Source organism: Aythya marila (assembly GCF_965140915.1).
Source record: "Aythya marila genome assembly, chromosome: 1".
NCBI classification, from domain to species: domain Eukaryota; kingdom Metazoa; phylum Chordata; class Aves; order Anseriformes; family Anatidae; genus Aythya; species Aythya marila.
Window position 1 is genome coordinate 187945475 of NC_139042.1, and position 18415 is coordinate 187963889.

The window sequence follows — 18415 nt, forward strand, 5'->3', positions numbered from 1 at the left end:
TGAGCAATATTTGTGTGTTAAACAGAGTTTGGAGAAAATGCTGTTTATTTAATCAAGATACTTTGCTTGACTTTTTATCATCCCCTGTTGCAGCTTTTCTGTGTGGATGTTTTCATATGCATCGTGTAAAAATCATAAGTGTTTAGCTGTTTAACGTTTCTTTTTCTTCCCTTTATTTGCCAAAAGATTCATATCAGTAGATCAATAATACAAGTTCTATTGACAAGTACAGAGAGTATTCACATGTTTTTATGTTCAAATTTTGTAGATGTATTGTCTTTGAAACAAATTATTCATTCTGTGTGAAGATAATATTAAACACGCAACAAGTGATACAAAAACTTCAGTAGGGTTTTAAAGCTTTCTGTTTTGTTTTCAGAAGGAAATTTATTCTAAAATGTACATTAAGTTTTATTATCAGCCTTAATCTGGAATTGTTCTTGAGAAAACTAATGATCATGAAAAAAATTGATGTCCTTAAGGATCAGTTAGCATTAAAGTACCTTAACATATCTGTTAAATACATCTGCTTGATGCTGTATTTCTGATTGTAATATACTGTTGAGAGATAACTGTGCTGAAAGTGATGTAATTGAAAGAAAAATGTGGTGATACATTACACTGCTGTTGGTACAGTATGCATTCATACATATATATATATATATATATACCTGATGTTAAATTTCCTTAAACAAATATGTTTTATGCTTTGCTGGAAAAAATACAATATCAGTTTTTCCATATTTTAGATTAAATAAGATTATGAATCAGGTGGCCATTCAGCGGAAGAAGCAGTTTGTTGAACGAGTGCACAGTTACTGGTTGCTTAAAAGGCTGTCTAGGAATGGTGTTCCTCTGTTGAGAAGGCTGCAGTCCAGTTTACAGTCACAAAGAAACACACAACAGGTAGGTGACATAATTTTTTACTTAGAAAAAGAAATCAGAAAGTCTTATTTTAAAGAGTAAAAGAATTAATCAGGAAACATAGCACCAAGTAAAAACTTTCTCTTTTTCAGCATTGAGTAAAAGCTTTACCTTACTTTTAATGTACAGTTTCAAATTCAAGTCACGTTTAACTCTTTTTATTTAACTCTTTTTACTTGTGAAATCTGAAAAAATATTCGCACAGGGTAATCTTTTATTTGCCTAAATGTTTCACAAAATATTCAACAAAACTATCTAGTATTATTGATTTAGATTTGTGTTTTTTTAGAAATCATTCATCAATGTGCCATGAGTTAGTCCATCCATTAACAGATGGAAAACAGATTTCTTCTTTGACATGCATAACTAAAAAAAAAAACAACAAAATAAACAAAAAACATGAACTTTTACAGAGTAAAAGGTTAAACATCATATGAGTTCTGTGTTCAAGTTAGAACCTTATTGTCCACATTGTTTGGTAATAATAAAAGAAAGAACAAGATGTGGATGAAGTTCAAAGGCCTGATGATGCAACTTTTAGTTTTACTTTTGACACAATTCAGTGGAGTTATAGGCAGGCATAAATTCATGCTTATATTTTATTCTAGTTAAATTCAACCTATCTTTAAACAACTTTGATTTATTTAAGCTGTATGCATTTACCAGTTAAAATTTGTAAAAAAAAAAAAAAAAAAAAAAACAGAAAAACATTCAATGCAGATTTGTATCACAATCATAAAGCAGTTCTATTCTGCTTCTCATTTTTGTAATATGAACAACTTTAGCAACATTAGAAGTTTAGGCAGGTCTTCTGTTGTCTGGTTTCAAGGCACTGAGTAACTTTGAAAGTAACTAAAACTTTTTTTTTTGTATTCCATACCTGGATCCATGTAATAGTCCTTGAAGCGCTGTGAAACATGGTGTGAAAATTCTTCCTGCATTCCAGTTACCTTTTAAAATGAACTGATAATATCAGTTCTGAGTTCTCTCCATTCTTCAGATGTTTGATTTCCAGTGGAATTGTTACTGTAAAGTAACCTCGAGATCTTCAGAATGTGTTCTATAACTTTAAAAACTTTGTATATTACTATCATTTATTTGAATTAAATTGAAAATTTTCCCCCTTTGTAGCTTAGCTATTAATTTCATTTGTATTACGCTGCTATTTGTTGATCAATCGTGAATTGGTATAATCACAAAAATAATACTCGGCATTCCTTCCTACCTTACTGATCTGTCCTTTTTGTGTGCATTTATTTTATTATTTTTATGTTTTTGTACATAAAACTACTAATCATCAGTTAAGAGAATATCTGAGTTTGGAAGGGACTTCTGGAGGCCACACCCTTCTCAAGCAGGGCCACCCAGAGTAGGCTGCCCAGGACCACATCCGTGTGGCTTCCAGAGATTTCCAAGGAGGGAGATCCACAGCCTCCCTGGGCAGCATGTGCCAGCGCTCCATCACCCACACAACACAGAAGTGCCTCCTGATGTTCAGATGGAGCCTGCTGTGTGCTCATTGCCACTTGTCCTGGCACCACTGAAAAGAGCTTGGCTCCACTCTCTTTGCACCATCCCTTCAGATATGTGTATATATTGATAAGTTCCCCCCAGCATTCTTTTCTCCAGGCTGAAAAGTCCCAGCTCGCTCAGCCTTTCCTCACAGGAGAGATGCCCTTATTCCTTTCATGTGGAATTAAACAAGTGGCCAATTTACGTTCAAAGTTATCTTTTGTATGTTTCGATATTGTTCCCTTTTTATACTATTTATTCTTTTGATTAATCCTTTAATTCTGTAATAGAAGCTTTTATTCTACAAAGTAGTGTCTGACAGTTAACCTGATAATAGCTCAAATTAATTATTCAGATAGTGGGCATCAAAGCAACATCAACAAAATATTAAGTGAACTTGAGTCCTTAAAATAAATAAAAACAAGCAAAAAAGTCCAAGACTCGTGTGGAAGCACAGACTTAAACTATAGTTATGGTGTATGAAAAACATTTATTTACTAGTTGGTAATTGAGAAGTGCTTCTGCTATTGAGATGGTGTGTTCTGTTCCATCAGAACTGCAACATCTGTAAAGATTTAAATAATGACTACCACAACAAAAGGATTATGATCAAACATTAAATATTACAAATGTAGACCTTGGATTGGAGCTGATTAAAATGCCTTTACATGTTTGCACTCCTGTATAAACACTACTTCATTTCTTTTTCAAATTACAGAATTAGAAAAATGCTATTTTAAACTAAGTAAATAATGAAAATATTTTCTAAATAATTGGAAACTGTTGCTTTTGTAAAAATTGGAGAACTTGCTAAGCTTTATTCTTAAAAATTACAATTGAATTGGACTTCATCTTTTGAAAATAAAATGCAACTTTCAAGCAAAGTTGAGTTTTAAATTGACCTGTTTGATGATAAACATGTAGGTAGTGCTGCTCAGTGAGTAGCAAGTGCCCTGTGTGTGACACTGTCTTCTCTGTAACATCATCTAGAGGTATTTATAATACCTTTTAGAGTAGTCATAACTACAAAGAATTAGATGTATTAGTCATCTTCATTACTCAAGTGTAGGCCAAACCATAATGAAGCCTTTAATTAACAGCCATAGCTGTATATAAAAAAAAATATATATATATATATATATATATATATATATATATTAAAAACAGCTATGGCTGTTTATTAAACTCCTCAGAAATTTGAGATGCAAATTACTTTTGCCAGTCAAGTGGGGCAAGTGAGCGTGATTTTGTTAATTTCGGTCTGGATGAGAAAAATGTTTTTACCTGATTTTAGGTTCGAGGTCAAAATGTCAAAAACTCTGGTTTTCAGTCAGTCACAGGAACATAAGTGCCAGTGTAATACAGATTCAGAAGAGGTGGTTCTGTTTTTTTGTTGTTGTTTGGTTTTAATTTAAATTGAACAGAAATGTGAAGATCAGGATTCTGAATTAAAACCCGAAACTGATTTCAAGATGTCAAGTGTTTGTGATCCCTACTCAATGTTTGTTTCGTAGAACAGATTTGGCAGAAGTGTTCCCATGATTTAAAAATTACTTCTTAATGACTGTGTTAGAGGTTAGTTATGTTGGGCTTTTGAAGGTGATATCTATCAACAAATGGTTCTAAACAAAAAAGATTTTATGTAGCACTTCACCAGCTGAAAGAGCAAGGAACCCTCTGAAAGAATGGTTTGTGCTGTCACTTCTTTCTCCACCTACATAATCAGGAAAGATATTGGAAATAATAAACTTAGAGCCCCATTATTTTCATGCAGTTAGAAACTTTTTGAATAAAAATAAAACATGAAATTAAAGTGGAATAGCTGTTGCTGCTATAGAGAGGTTGTTTGAAAACTGCTATTTGGAAAAAGAATGGAAAAGTTGAAAGTGCTGCTGGTTAAGGTTATACGTGCAGTGAAGATTTCAGTAAGAACACTAATTGCAGTCGCAAAATGGTTTTGGCTGGCATATGAATAGCAGCAGGCAATCTTAATAAAGCTAACTCTATCAATCAAGATCCAGTGTTATAGCAGTAATTCTATTCCTGTTTGGCTCTTGTTAAATTGCAGTCCCTGTAAGGAGTGAGGCTGTCCCCATATATTCACATGCAGGATAAGGAGTGATTTGCTGGTACAGTGACAGTGTGCCCACTTGGTACGATGTGCTTTATTATGGTCAGAGATGGAGCTGAAGATGAGTTCTCAATTGGTGTATGTTCTGTGTGTAGACTTAGAAGTGTTTTCACGCAATATTAATAAATATCAGTTTTAGCTTTCCTGGATAATGCATCTTTTGGTGTTTGGTAAGAACTATGTTCACTGTAAAGCATCAGTTTTGTTCTAAATTTGTCTTACGTTGTCAGCAAGAAGTTTTTTTCTGGCTTTGTTATGGAAATAAAGGTTTGGAGGGAAGAACTCTTTATCAGGAAGTTAATAGAAAATGTGCTTGTCAGCAGGGTTTTGAGAAATTAAAATTTTGAAAGGGTCTTGTTTTATCCAAGTTTTCAGTAGACAGATACAGGAAGCCAGTGCATCAACAGTTCTTTTCAACTTGCCTGTATCTTTTAATTTAATTAAGGTATATGTTATCTAATAAAGTATAAAAAGAGTTGGTATCAGCTAGTATAACTGCCAACATCACTTTGCACATAAGTGATGCAAAACTGTAAATTTGCCATTAATCCCTAGTCCCAAGTGACTTTCAAGGAGGGAACATAGTGTATGTATGCCCAAGAAAAAAGCAGACAAGGTGCTGTAGATGCTTTGGGTCACATTGGCACATTTAAACCTACCTGGTTATCTTAGAGAATGAAATATTATATTTATCTCATAGACATATCTGTAGCAGGTGAAACAAGCGGTTTAGTTTTTTAAAAATCTTATAAATACATATTTTTAAGTGCAGCTGCACCTTTAGATTTAGCCAAATGAACTACACCAGACCTGTTCCAACAAAGTTACTTTTCTTCTTGCTCTATTTAGGTTTCCTGACACACCTTAAAACTACTATGGTTTTGTTGTCTTAGCTTTCAGCAGAATCAGTTCCCCAATCTGAACTATGCAATTACATTAGGCAAAAGAACAGACTATTGAATGAGTGCAAGCAAAAGGGTAGGACTGCCACTTTTGACAAGGGCCAGAGCTGAATTTTGACTCTCAAAAACAGTAATACCATGGGGAAAAAAAGTATAAATATGTCAGTCAACAGGTTGTTTCTCCACATGTGGGATCTGGACTTGGAGATGGAGGGGTGTACAAGAACAGCAATTAGTGTCAGTGCAGATTTTCTATTTCAGTGAGTCTCTGGAAATTCTATGGAATTAAAAATGCGCGTACTAATATTTGTACTGCTATCAAAGTTTACTCAGAAATATTCTGACCTTCAGTTACTAGGTGTCTAACTCGAGACATAGCTTCTTTAAAGAAATGAAAACCAAAATAACTGTCAGTGGTAAAAGACCTTAGGAAAGGGAAGTAGAAAGTTCTAGTTACAGTTTTCAGTCTTTTTTGTGTTATTTTGAAAAGGGGAACAAATTGCTGTTACCAGATTGCTGTACCAGGATACAGAGCTAGTTAACAACTACGGATTTTTCTTATTAAGAAGTTTTATTTGAATAAAACTATCTTCATAGTTTCCATGGGTTTCTTTCTCACAGATCTATTAGATATTTTTAAACAGCCTTTTTTTTTTTTTTTTTTTTTTTTTTTTTTCAATTTTAGTGCCTTTTGGCTGAAAAATTGCACAAGCTTTATTTAAAGGACTTATAATTACCTTCTATTAGGGATGTTTTCTCTATGAGTGTCACAGTTTGTAATGTGTGGTTACTGTTCACCTGCTTAGCCTGTTTTCCTTAATCCTCTTTTACTTTCTTATAACTTACGGAATTTATTTATGATTTGCTTATTTGTTTTAGTTTAAAAAAAAAAAAAAAAAAAACTTACCAAATGTATATTGCATTATGCTAGTTCCAGGCCAGCATACAAAACTGTGGGTCTTTTCATGAGATTCTTTATTAAAGTATTCTCATAAAATGTAATAATCCTCCAAAGCATGTTTCTTCTGTGCACTTGGTACTAGTAGCAGGACTTTTACTCTTTACCACAGTTCTGAGTTTATAAATCTCTTTTGAATACTGTAGGTAGTATTATTTCAATATCTTTATTTTTCTTATGAAAAATAGTAAAAACAAAGAGGAAAGGCTCTATTCTGTGTGTACAGATCCAACTAAGTACTATTTAAACAATTCTTCCTAAAAGTGCATTGTCATCCAGGTTGTATGACTGGATATCTTTTTTTTTTTTTTTTTTTTCTTCAGTACCATTTGAAGTTAGTATTTTATTTGACAATCTGCTTTTCATTTCCTGTCCTCACTAGTCAGAATGATCTTGATGCTTTTACAAGCGTTTCCTGATTCTTCTGAGGGTGGGGGAGGTGGACTGTTGAGCACAGTAAGAGTTCATTTCTACCAGGCTTGTGTGATGTTTCTGAAGAAGCTGGTGATCCTTAGAATAGAATACAATACAATAGTTTAGTGGGGAGGGATCTACAAGGGTTATCAAGTGACTGACCACTTCAGGGCTAGTTTTCCTGGTTTGGATTTTGGTGTGAAAATACCAAGTTTTTGCTGGGTTGCTATTTGTTATATTGCTTTTTCTGATGTAAATAACCTTCATTATAGGCCTTTTCAGCTTTACAATTTTTGCTTTCAGCTAGATAGTTGAAAAAATTAAGAATTGTAGTATGAAGCTTATTACTGAGTATGTATATGTATATATAAAAAAAAAAGTTTATTCTTTCCAGTGAATACTTCTATATAATTGCATAAAACTAGCTTATAGAAAGAGATTAGTGTTTTCACTTCCTGAAAATTATTGATTCTTTTCTTAGAGAGAAGATGATGAAGAAATGCAAGCCTTAAAGGAAAAATTGAAGTACTGGCAAAGGCTGCGCCATGATCTTGAAAGGGCACGTTTATTAATTGAACTTATACGTAAGCGTGAAAAGTTAAAAAGAGAGCAGGTAAATGTTTCTTTAATTTTGCTTTTTAATTTGGTGAAACTCTTCTGAAGGAAAAATAATTTAAGTATTCTCACACAGTTTTTGTAGTGCAAAGTCTGTGCTGTTTGTGCATGCACTCTCACACAAGCTGTTTAAAATATGTAAAGTTACTTAACGAGTCATTGTAAAGTTAATTGGTTTCTGAAGAAATGTATAAAATTTGATTATCACATTTTCCCAATAGGTCCCTTTATTGAGGAACACTTTTATTTGTTTGTCATAAAACACAAAAACCAAAAAGCTGCATCTAAATCATACAGCATTATAGGGTTAAGATAGCTAGGACAAGAGATGGGAGGAAGCAGTACTGCAGGAAGATAATGTTTTATATGAAACTGTGAAAGCAACAAGTTTGCCTTTAGGACTCTTTAATTATTCTTGTAAAACGTGCTTTGTCTGTTTATGTGTATGCACCCACACCATAGATGTGTCATAAATAATTTATTTTTGCCTTAACAAAACTGTTTCAGTGTTGATAACTCTTGAAATGTCCTGAAAATAAACTGTAGAGGAGTTTTAATATTGTGAAAAAATAACGACAATTCTGAAGGGTGACCAAGTATTTGAAGATGTAGATTCTGGTTGTTTAAATGATGTTTGGAATCTGTATAGGACATAGTCTTTAAAATTACATTTGTTTGGGGTTTATATAGCCTGTAAATGTTCTTCAGGTTCTCTTTTTGCATCTTGAAAATGTCATTACAAATGAAGATTAACTTTAAATAAATTGCATTTAAATTCTTGTTATTTTTGTTGGAAAAATATGAATCTCTTATGTAATAACTTCTATAGAAAATAATTACTATTAATAGAAAATAATTACGATTAAAAATGAAGCAAAATTCAGTTATTACAGATTAAAAAAACAGGCTCTGAGAGGATGAGAAGCTAGAGTTGAAATTGAGTGTACAACAAAGGGATGAGTGATTTTTTTTTTATAAAGCTATCAGCTAAAAACATGTGTTAGACCCATGCCAACTGATGATACTGAAAGTAGCATTAGGATCTAGAAGTGTTATTTTTGAAAACTCTCTATTTCAGCTGAAGTTGAAGTAGTGTTTTTTAATGTTTTTCATATCTAAAGTACTATTGCTGCAAGACAACTTACATTAAAATAGTATCTTAATAAAAAGTAATTCATTACGTAATTATTACTTCTTTAGGTCAAGATTGAGCAAGTTGCTATGGAACTTCAGCTTACTCCGTTTACTGTACTTCTGCGATCAGTTCTGGATCAGCTGCAGGAAAAGGATTCTGCACGTATATTTGCTCAGCCAGTGAACCTTAAGGAGGTATGTTTTAAGCTTATTTTTTTCCAGGGTTTTCCTTATGTGTGACCAAGTCATACTTAAACATAAGTAGAAGCAATTCATGGCATCACAGAATGCAGTGTTGCAACCGAATAGTATTACTTTCTAATCTGTATTCTGGTAACTTCAGTTATGCTGCTATGAAAATCTGTTCATATACCAAAATAATTTTTAGCAAATACATGTGCCAAATAAGATGACAACATACTGATCTTCTGTTATAAGATTCTTTGATAAAGAAAATTTGAAGGGCGTCTTAAAAATTGAAATATGGATAGTATGTTATTATTTGGAGGTAAAATTGTTTTTCATTTACCGGGAAAATAGGCGATATATACATGTGTGTATGTATGCATACGTGCATATCCATGTATACATGTATAGAAATATATATGTAAAGTGGTTTTTTACATATATGTGTGTATGCAGTATGCATGTATTGTACGTGTGCAATAATCAAAATATATTTATAATACATAATCTAAATGTATTTATACACAAATACACATATTTTTAGAACTATGTGTTTCATACGTATATGTTATAAGTAGTTTCAGCATCTGTTAGTAGACTTACGCTACAAAGTCTTGTAACATGTACTGTTCTACTGGTGTATAAATGTTTACAATATCAAGATATGTAACTCTGCTACATTTTGCAGTTTTTGATCTGAGGTGTTAATATGTTAAAACACGCAGATCAGTTAGTAGCTGATATTATCTTATCGATAATATGAAAATTTTATCATAATTTTACCCTTTTTTGTTGTTGTTTTAAATATTTATTCAAAGGTTCCAGACTATTTGGATCACATAAAACATCCTATGGATTTCTCTACCATGCGAAAACGGTTAGATGCTCAAGGCTATAAAAACCTCAGTGAGTTTGAAGAAGACTTCAATCTTATCATAGATAACTGTATGAAATACAATGCAAAAGATACAATATTCTATAGAGCTGCAGTGCGGTTAAGAGATCAAGGAGGCGTAGTTCTCAGGCAAGCTAGACGAGATGCCGAAGGAATTGGTTATAATAATGAAACTGGAATGCACTTACCTGAACGGCCTAAACTTGAGTCACCACAGCCTTTCTCTTGGGAAGATGGTAAGATGTTTTTGGATTGTTTTTGAACATTTTTGTCTTGTCGCATTTTTGGTGTATGTAAACTCCATACAAATGCTTAAAACTGTAGCTGTTCAGTCTACTGACTAGAATTTGTTTTCTCCACTAAAGACAGTGTTTGAAAGTTTCAGTTGATTCTCTTTTACTCGATCTGCCATTAGAAAGCACTGTCAAAATCAGAATCTGGAAAACAATGTTAAAGCCTAATTTAAAGAGATACATGAAAAAAGGTTTTAAGTTCAGCATCATCTTCCATATGTTGTATCTGGTCATACATAGTGGAAAATGACTACCAGCATGCGTAAACTTCAGTATATTTTTAAATAATCCGTTGAATTAAAAAAAATCAAGCACACTTGTAATACTGGGAAATAAACAGCTTCCTTTAGAAATGCACATCAGTTCTCTGAGTTGTTGACAGTGAAAGAAAATAACACTAGTTTTATAACTAATCTCTCCCTGCTCTTTGACAAGAAGGAAATTACCTGATAGGGTGGGAAAGGTTAATTGTATTCCTTCTGACCTTGCTCAACTGCTTAGATTTCTTGAACAAAATTCAGATTAAGAAGAATTGTAGTAACATTATACAATTGGAATTCATGCCAGCATTTCTTTACTGGTAATGGAAAGCGACTGAGACTAATCTAAGTAGCTTCTTGATAAGTTTTCAATTTCAGCACGTGATTATTTTTTTTTCTGTTAGTATGTGGGAAACACTAACACATTTTCAATTATACATATTTTGACTTCAGTGGATAGATTACTGAATCCTGCGAACAGAGTGCATATGTCCTTGGAAGAACAGCTGAGAGAGTTGCTAGAAAAACTTGATCTTACCTGTGCAATGAAATCCAGTGGATCAAGGAGCAAAAGAGCAAAGCTTTTAAAGAAAGAAATCAGCAGTATTCGCAACAAATTAAGTCAGCAACACAACCAAGTTCCTCAAATAGAATCAGGTATTGGAAGTTTTGAAGAAGAAAGTGCAGCACTAGAACAGGATGGAGAAGAAGAAGGTAAGAATTATATCTTGTTTAAATTAGTACTACTGTGGACTTCTTCAATCAGCTGCTCTAATCACGTGAATTAAAGTGTAATAAATGAATATAATGTTTCATTTTTAAATGGATAAATAGCCACTTAAGTACAATATGAGAATGATCCTTTTAGTTAAAACCTCTTTTCACTGTAGTAATACAAGAAGGAATCAACTGTCTGAGTGGAAAATGTGTTCATACTTCCAGAAATCCACTTAAATGCCAAAATATGTATTAGGGATCATGTGAGCCTAAGTCAACCGTGTTGAAAATGTTGGCTCTTGTACAGTCATTTGTAGCTTTTCTATGATCTGCAGGCTGTTTGGGGAGGGTGGAGGGTAGGGTTTGTTTATTTGTTTCTTTTCTGTTTTAATAAAGCTAACTATTGATGGGAGTGATCAAACTTCATGTTGTAGAACCAAGGCAGCTAAATCTAACCAGCCCTTCCCCTTGTGCCTCTCTTCCTCCTTGAAATACTGGTCTCAGAACTACATCAACTGTTGGCTAGTTCCCATTGATTTCAGTGAGAGCAACATAATTGAAAGACCCAACTTTTTGTTACAGTTCAATATTGTATTTGATTCTTTTGTTTTTAATACAGTTACTGAGGTCTTTATTGCTCATTTTTAAATGAAGCAAACAAATCCAGTCTTTAAAAAAAAAAAAAAAATGTTATTGAGAGGTTTTATTTTATAATCAGCTCTTCTCTAAAAAGCTAATTATTTTTCTTTAGGAGGGTTAGAGGCATGTTTCATTTGGCATAATACTACTGAATTGTGGGAGGAAAGAGCGGAAGGGAAAGTGGAAGCATGATAATAAATAAAACAGTCCTGTGCAGCTTGATGGTATCAAAATTTTTGTGAAGTGAATAAAAAGACTGTCCTTAACTGCCATTCAAACAGCAACTTAGTGTTTGTTTCTTACTGTGACTAAGAGTGGTTTCCAAACATAATGTGCTTGAGATTTGAACGACAACAGTAGAAAAATTGTAATTGGATCAGCATGTGATTTACCTCGTTGTGAAGCTGTTAAACATTCTTAAGATGTTTAATGCTGTTTTATTTATTTATTTAAATCTCCTTCAAGTGATGATGCCTCTGGATATAGTCATTTAACAATGTACTTTGTCAGATAAAAAATACACTAACTTTTTATTACTTGTAGTTTAACATTTTTATTACTCAGCCTTTAACTTTTGCAGCTCTTGTGCAAATAATAGACTAAAACTGAGCAGTAACTGTTTTCTTAAATTTACAATATGTTTAAAAATTATAAAGATCATCATCCAGAGTTGATTGGCATTGCTGTTACAGCGAAGAGTAGTAGTCAAGTTCAAGTTTTGGTTCTGAAATACTTAGAGGAAAGAGAACAAATATCTAAAAAAGAGAGATGAGGAAGGTAGCCACGAGAATCCTGTGCCCAGGATTACAGAAGCTGATTCTAGAAGAGCTGTGAATTAACCCCTGGCAATTCTGTTTTTCAATTTCTGATTATGTTAAAAATGTGGTGGCAGAATAATGCAGTGAAATTTAGTTTTCAGTGTCTAAATTAAGTGTTTTTCTGTGCTTTAGTCTTTTTGAGAATCTTTTCTAATTCATTGTGAGAAAAATAGAATTTGTTCAAAAAGAATAGTGATCTTGGATATTCTAAACTACAGGTTTTTTTTTTTTAATTGGTGCTACTGTAAATATGCTTATCTGACCCTAAATTTCATTCTAAATGTGCTCCAGAAATATTATTTACCAACTCTAATACTTGCATGCCTTCAAAGGATGTGAGCATAGTCACACTATTTTAGCACTATATTTTTAATAGGAACTGTGCTATTGTTCAATTAAACCTTAAATGATAGGGCAGAGTTCTTCTACGCTTTATTTTTTAGTTATTTTTTTATTTTATTTATTTTTAATTTATAGTTATTGATTTCAAAGTAAAGATTGCTAAGCCAAAACAATACGTAGATAGTATTTAATTCACTACAGATACAGGGTTTAAACCCTTGCTGTTCTATGTCTTTTATCAAGTGACATAGAAAATTAACTAGACTTTAAAAATTGATTTGACAGCATAAATGTTCCATTGGTCTCATGCAGTTATTCATACAGAATAAGCATCTTATTATTAATTCACATCTTAAAAGATTCTCTTGGAAGCTATAAATTTTAACATCTATGAAGCTATTGAAGGTATATCATCTTTTTTGTGTTGACGGGTGAGGTAGTCCTGTTACTTGTATTTAGGAATGTTGCAACAGTAGAATATATATTTTCTTTCCCATCACTTGGGATGAAAAATTGAAACTAGTTGTTCATGCTCACACTTACATCTCCATTGTCTTCTCCCAGTGTGGAATTATTTAAATAATCTGGGAAAGGATAATGAGGGGAGAAAAAAATGGGATGAAAGAAAATTGGTAGAGGGTGGTTTTTCTGACTTCTTCTATCAAGTCTGCATTGTCAAGTCTGTATTTGTCAACAAGTGTCAAAGCTGCAAGGCTTAGGGGATGCTTTGTTGTTTGTTTTGCAAATGAATCTGCTGGTCACAAATGTAAACAGCTTTGCAGAAATTGCCTTTCTGTAATTTTATATCACATTTTAACTTACTCTAGTAGATCAGGTTACAAATACCACTTTTTAAATGTCTATCTGATAAAACTTGTCTTAGGCAGTTAAGGTGAATATACAAAATTTGTAAAATGTATTATATCAAGTATTTTACTTGAATGGCAGTGTAAGTGCATTTAACAGATAATCATCCACCACCCCAACTTGGTATTAAAAAAAAAAAAAAGTAGTTTTCTTAGTTTTTAGTTAATGAAACTAACATAATTGCATGAGAAGTAAGAAGTACTGATCCAGGTGTAAATTGTTAACACCAACTATAAACACCTACTTTTCTATCCATGTTAGACTCCCAGTATAAAAGTAGGAACTACTAACTAGGACAGATTGTTGCTAGACAAGAATTGTTTTTAAAATGTTATGCTTTGTTTCCAAACAACAATTTATTTGGTGGGCTGCACATTTATAGTGAGTTTTATAATAGACTTTATAACGACAAGTTTTCAAAAATCACACTCTATTTATAATTTTTTCAGGAGATAAATCTCCCCCTAAACTTGAACCATCAGATGCATTACCTCTTCCTTCAAACTTGGAGACTAATTCAGAACCACCAACCCTCAAACCAGTAGAACTCAATCCAGAGCAGAGTAAGCTTTACAAAAGAGTAAAATTTGATAATGAATTATATAGCACTTCCATTCAGAAAGAAATAAATGGACACACTCCAGAACATTTACTTGACAGTAATCTCAATGAGTCGACTGTTTCTGCTGTAGCTGAGTCATCAACTGATGTAAACAGACGTACATCCATTCTCTTCTGCAAATCGAAAAGTATAAGCCCCCAAAAGTCTGCAAAGAACACTGAAACCCAGCCAACTTCTCCACAGCTAGGGACCAAAACCTTTTTGTCTGTAGTCCTTCCAAGGTTGGAGACACTTCTGCACCCAAGGAAAAGATCAAGGAGTGCATGTGGAGATTCTGAGGTTGATGATGAGTCCCCTGTAAAGCGCTTGGATACAGGTAAATGTTACAAAACTTATTTGAATGGATGCATCTCAAAAGTTAACATACCTGAAATTGTTAATCTTCAGATTTTAGCACTCGAACAGTTTTTCCTCAGATTCAGTACTCAGATGTAGTTACAGTTCAGAAAATTACCATATCATTTTCTTTATGTTGGCCCTTTGCAATTGGACTTAGTGAACCAAGTTTTCCTTTCTCACAGCTTCACTTTAGCAATGGAATTTTCAAGTTAACGTGTCTGGGTGGGTGATATTTTCATTTTTATTTACTTGTTTTCTTATTTCCTATTGTTGCATCCAATGGGAAATACGAATCAGCTGTTTTTTTTTTTTTAACTTCCCTGTTAAATTAAAAGGAAACTTCATATATGGTGCCAAAACTAGAATTTTTACAAGGAGCATGGAAACTGTACGTTCCATGTGTGGCTTTATTTGATATAATGCATATTTTGCATTTATTTGATATAATGCACAAGCTAAGCATATTTTCACATTGTGAAACTGATGATTACGTGTGAGGTGCTTTGCCTACCCATGTGTTTTATGGAAGCATTAAAATCCCAAATAATGACGACATTTCCTGTGCTTTTCTTCTTAAGTCTGTGCACTTTAAATAGATAAATAAATGCAATTTGTATTAGCAAACTATAGTTCTGTTTGGAGAGGTTTGAATAAAACCCTGTATGAGGAGGAACAGCAGCATAAGGAAATTACTTATGTATTTCCTTAATGGCTCTTGCTATGACTTCTATTATCACCTTCTGAAATAAGCACTCTGTTTCATTGTTACACTGATAGCCTGTATGCAAGTATGAAAAGAGCATGCAATTTTTCTGTTTCTGAATGAAAGACATAGAAATGTATTTCAAACGTTTATTGTGAAGATGTGCTTTAAAAGCAGACCTAAAAGATCAACCTAATCTAAGAGACGTGCTTTTAGTTTGTTTTTTAATGATCAAAAGAGAAGGGAAATTATTTTATTGCTAGAAAAATAAAATAAGAAAATAATAAGTTTTGGTGCAGAGATATTTTTGGTGTCTTTTTTTTTTTTTTTGGCTTGTTTGCTTTCCCTCATTGGAAAATCCCTGTTTGTTGTGTTTGTTTTGTTTTTCTATGAAAGCTTGGAAGGAGCCCATACATCTAATCTGATACCTTAGTTCTGAAGCAGAAATCAGGTTAAGGTGGTGTGTTGGTAGAAGTGTACTAATCTTCTTTAATGACATAAAAAGCTTTGGTTTCTAAATATTCTAACTTACTGGTCTTTAATCTGGACAGTAAAATCATGTGTCTTTATACAGATTGCATTTTATCACATGCATAATGATTCACTTTATGCTAGATCATGCAGGCAATTAGTCTGAACTATGAAACCGTTATCTTAAACATTCTAAATTTTTTTTTTAATATAGGAAGACTGACTTAATTCTTTAAATAAGTAAATCAGACTAGCTGAATACATTTAAAAACTGTCATGTCATTCATTTTCTCTGTGCAGTGCATGTACATGGGGCAAATATGCTTTTAATTACATTAAAAGAATTATGAATAATTTCTTCTGATTTTAATAGACTTCCCATTTCAGAATTTCTAGGTATTTTGTTATTGTATAATATGCAGGTCAACGATGGGAATAAAATCCAAAGGGTTAAAAGATTTTTATTACTGTTACTATTTTTTAAATAGAATTCTATAACTTCTTCCTGAAAGAAATGGAATACGCATTATGCATGGAATAAAATCTATGCAGAACTATTACTTAGGGAGGTGTTTATGTTTTTGTTTGCTTGTTCAAGAAGAGACTGTCTGTTAACTGAACTCTTCTGGCCAAATTATTTTCAACTGGAAGTATTCTGTTTTTTCCTTGAATAGCACGTGTTTTCTTCAAAGCATATATTGTTCATACAGATGTGCCAACTTATTAAATCTTACTCTTGTGATTCTTTGTCAATTTGAAACAAAAATCTTGCTTTTACATTGCAGACGTTCTTCCTTACATTATTTTGAATCATGTCTCCACAGTAATTTGAGCCAATTTGCAATTGGCAGCTATTTTGAGCTACAATTTAACAGGAAACCAGCACAAACCTTAAACACTTTCCAAGATATAAAATTAGTTGAATTATTTTAGTTTTGCCTATGCAAGCTGTTGTAGATTCATGCAGATGTCTGTGTTCTGATAAGATTAAAAAAAAAAAAAAAAAAAGGTTACTGTACACACAATTTCTATTTGGAATTTTTTTCAATGAAGTGTGATTGAATACTGCTGGTAAAATGTTTTTCTTGAGAAGAATTCATCAGACGTGACTCTTTCCCTTCTGAGACATGCCATGGTAGATAAGGCATGCTTCAGGCTCTTTACATGGATTCTTGTGAGTTAGCAACTCCGTGATCGATCACTGTCACTTAGAGAGAATGAGTATTGCATGATTTACTCGTATGAATGTTAAATATCCTCAGTTCTAATGGATAGAAGAAAAATTACATTAACAGGGACTTCACTTAATATACAAATATACATTGAAAATTTGGTCTCTAGAAAGAAAAACTGGTCAAGAGCTGCACCCAGGCTGCTGGGTGTCATTACTGGTCAGGCACTGCTGTGGAGTTTGTCTGCTGTCACATCTCTTCCTCCTTACCAATGTTGTTTTTTGATTTCATTTCCTCTCTCCATCATTCTTTAGAGATGCCTTGTTGTTTTTGTTCCTCGCCTTATCCTGTCCTCAAAGTATCCCCCTTTGATGTCACTTGTGTATTTCTACATGAGGTTCAAAAGAAGACTCCAAATTTTACCTAGTTAGGTGAAACCGTACTTATTTTGTCTGACATTTCAGTATTGTCATTGACTGCCTGCTATTATTCTCTCTATTATACTGGAGTACAGTTGAGGCTGGTACGCTCCCTAGTTAGTTGCAAGAAAGTTAAATACAGGATCCATTGGTCTACTACTTTAAGTATGGTGTCCCATATGTTACTAATTTTGTATACAAAATAATTATTGAAATACTAGATTTTTTTTTTCAGAAATAACTGATAATTGCACAGTATGATTTATCTATCCTTCAAAGAGGCCCAAAAGCAGTCTTTAATATTCTGGCCTCCCTTTATATTTGAATCCTTGTTTAAGAAATTGGAAGCAATACTCTTCTACTGGGGCATTATCACGAACATACATACATATATGTATGTGATAATATATACATAATACCTCTTTCTCCATGGTTGCTATTTGTAAACTGAAAACTACGTACTGGGGGAGATGTGTTTAATTTTTTTCTATTTGTACTAGATAAATCATCTTGTTGCTTTATATAGCATCAAATAATTTCAGCAAGAAGAGAGGTTTTACTCTGGCAATTTTGGTTACGCTGGAGATCACTGTATGATTCTTGAAGTTCTGGTGTGTCAAAAGTTAACTGCTGCAAGTTCAGTGACCCTCCTAACGTATCTATCACATACTTACAGTGCTCTTTGTTATAAACCTTAGTCCTTCTCATCAGGTCAGGTTAATGTCAGAAAATTAAATGGTGGAGTTATTACATCTGAGGAAAATAAAGCTGATCAATATATATATATGAGAGATTTTTATGAAGCATTTAAAAGTTTGCTTTTATCAATATCAAACAAATGAAATCCTGGGAAAAGTGACTGTTTTGAGATGCCTTTTGATTGGTTATTATAAGATGATAAATTAGGCTCGATTAAATTTTTGAAGATGCTCTTGGTTTTATCAGTCGCTTTTCATAAATGTAGGATAGTAATTTACACTTGCAGTGTTTGTGCTTTATATTTTAAGCAGAAGCTATGTATTTAAAATTTGCCATTCTAAAGCAAATACTTTAACTTACCACAGATTCAGAATTGCAAACAA

The 18415-nt window shown here is 32.8% G+C and overlaps 1 protein-coding gene across 5 annotated transcripts in view; it reads left to right on the plus strand.

The window, feature by feature from the left end:
- Positions 1-18415, plus strand: part of BRD1 (bromodomain containing 1) — a 62126-nt gene that overhangs the window by 18071 nt on the left and 25640 nt on the right. For 2 of the 5 annotated variants that reach the window (XM_082784833.1, XM_082784836.1), the window contains exons 3-8: positions 750-906; positions 7323-7454; positions 8657-8785; positions 9595-9907; positions 10678-10938; positions 14057-14545. In XM_082784833.1, coding sequence (XP_082640959.1) covers positions 750-906; positions 7323-7454; positions 8657-8785; positions 9595-9907; positions 10678-10938; positions 14057-14545 — 1481 coding nt within the window. The remainder of the gene's footprint in view (positions 1-749; positions 907-7322; positions 7455-8656; positions 8786-9594; positions 9908-10677; positions 10939-14056; positions 14546-18415) is intronic. The other 3 variants (XM_082784834.1, XM_082784835.1, XM_082784837.1) reach the window with 3 other exon arrangements.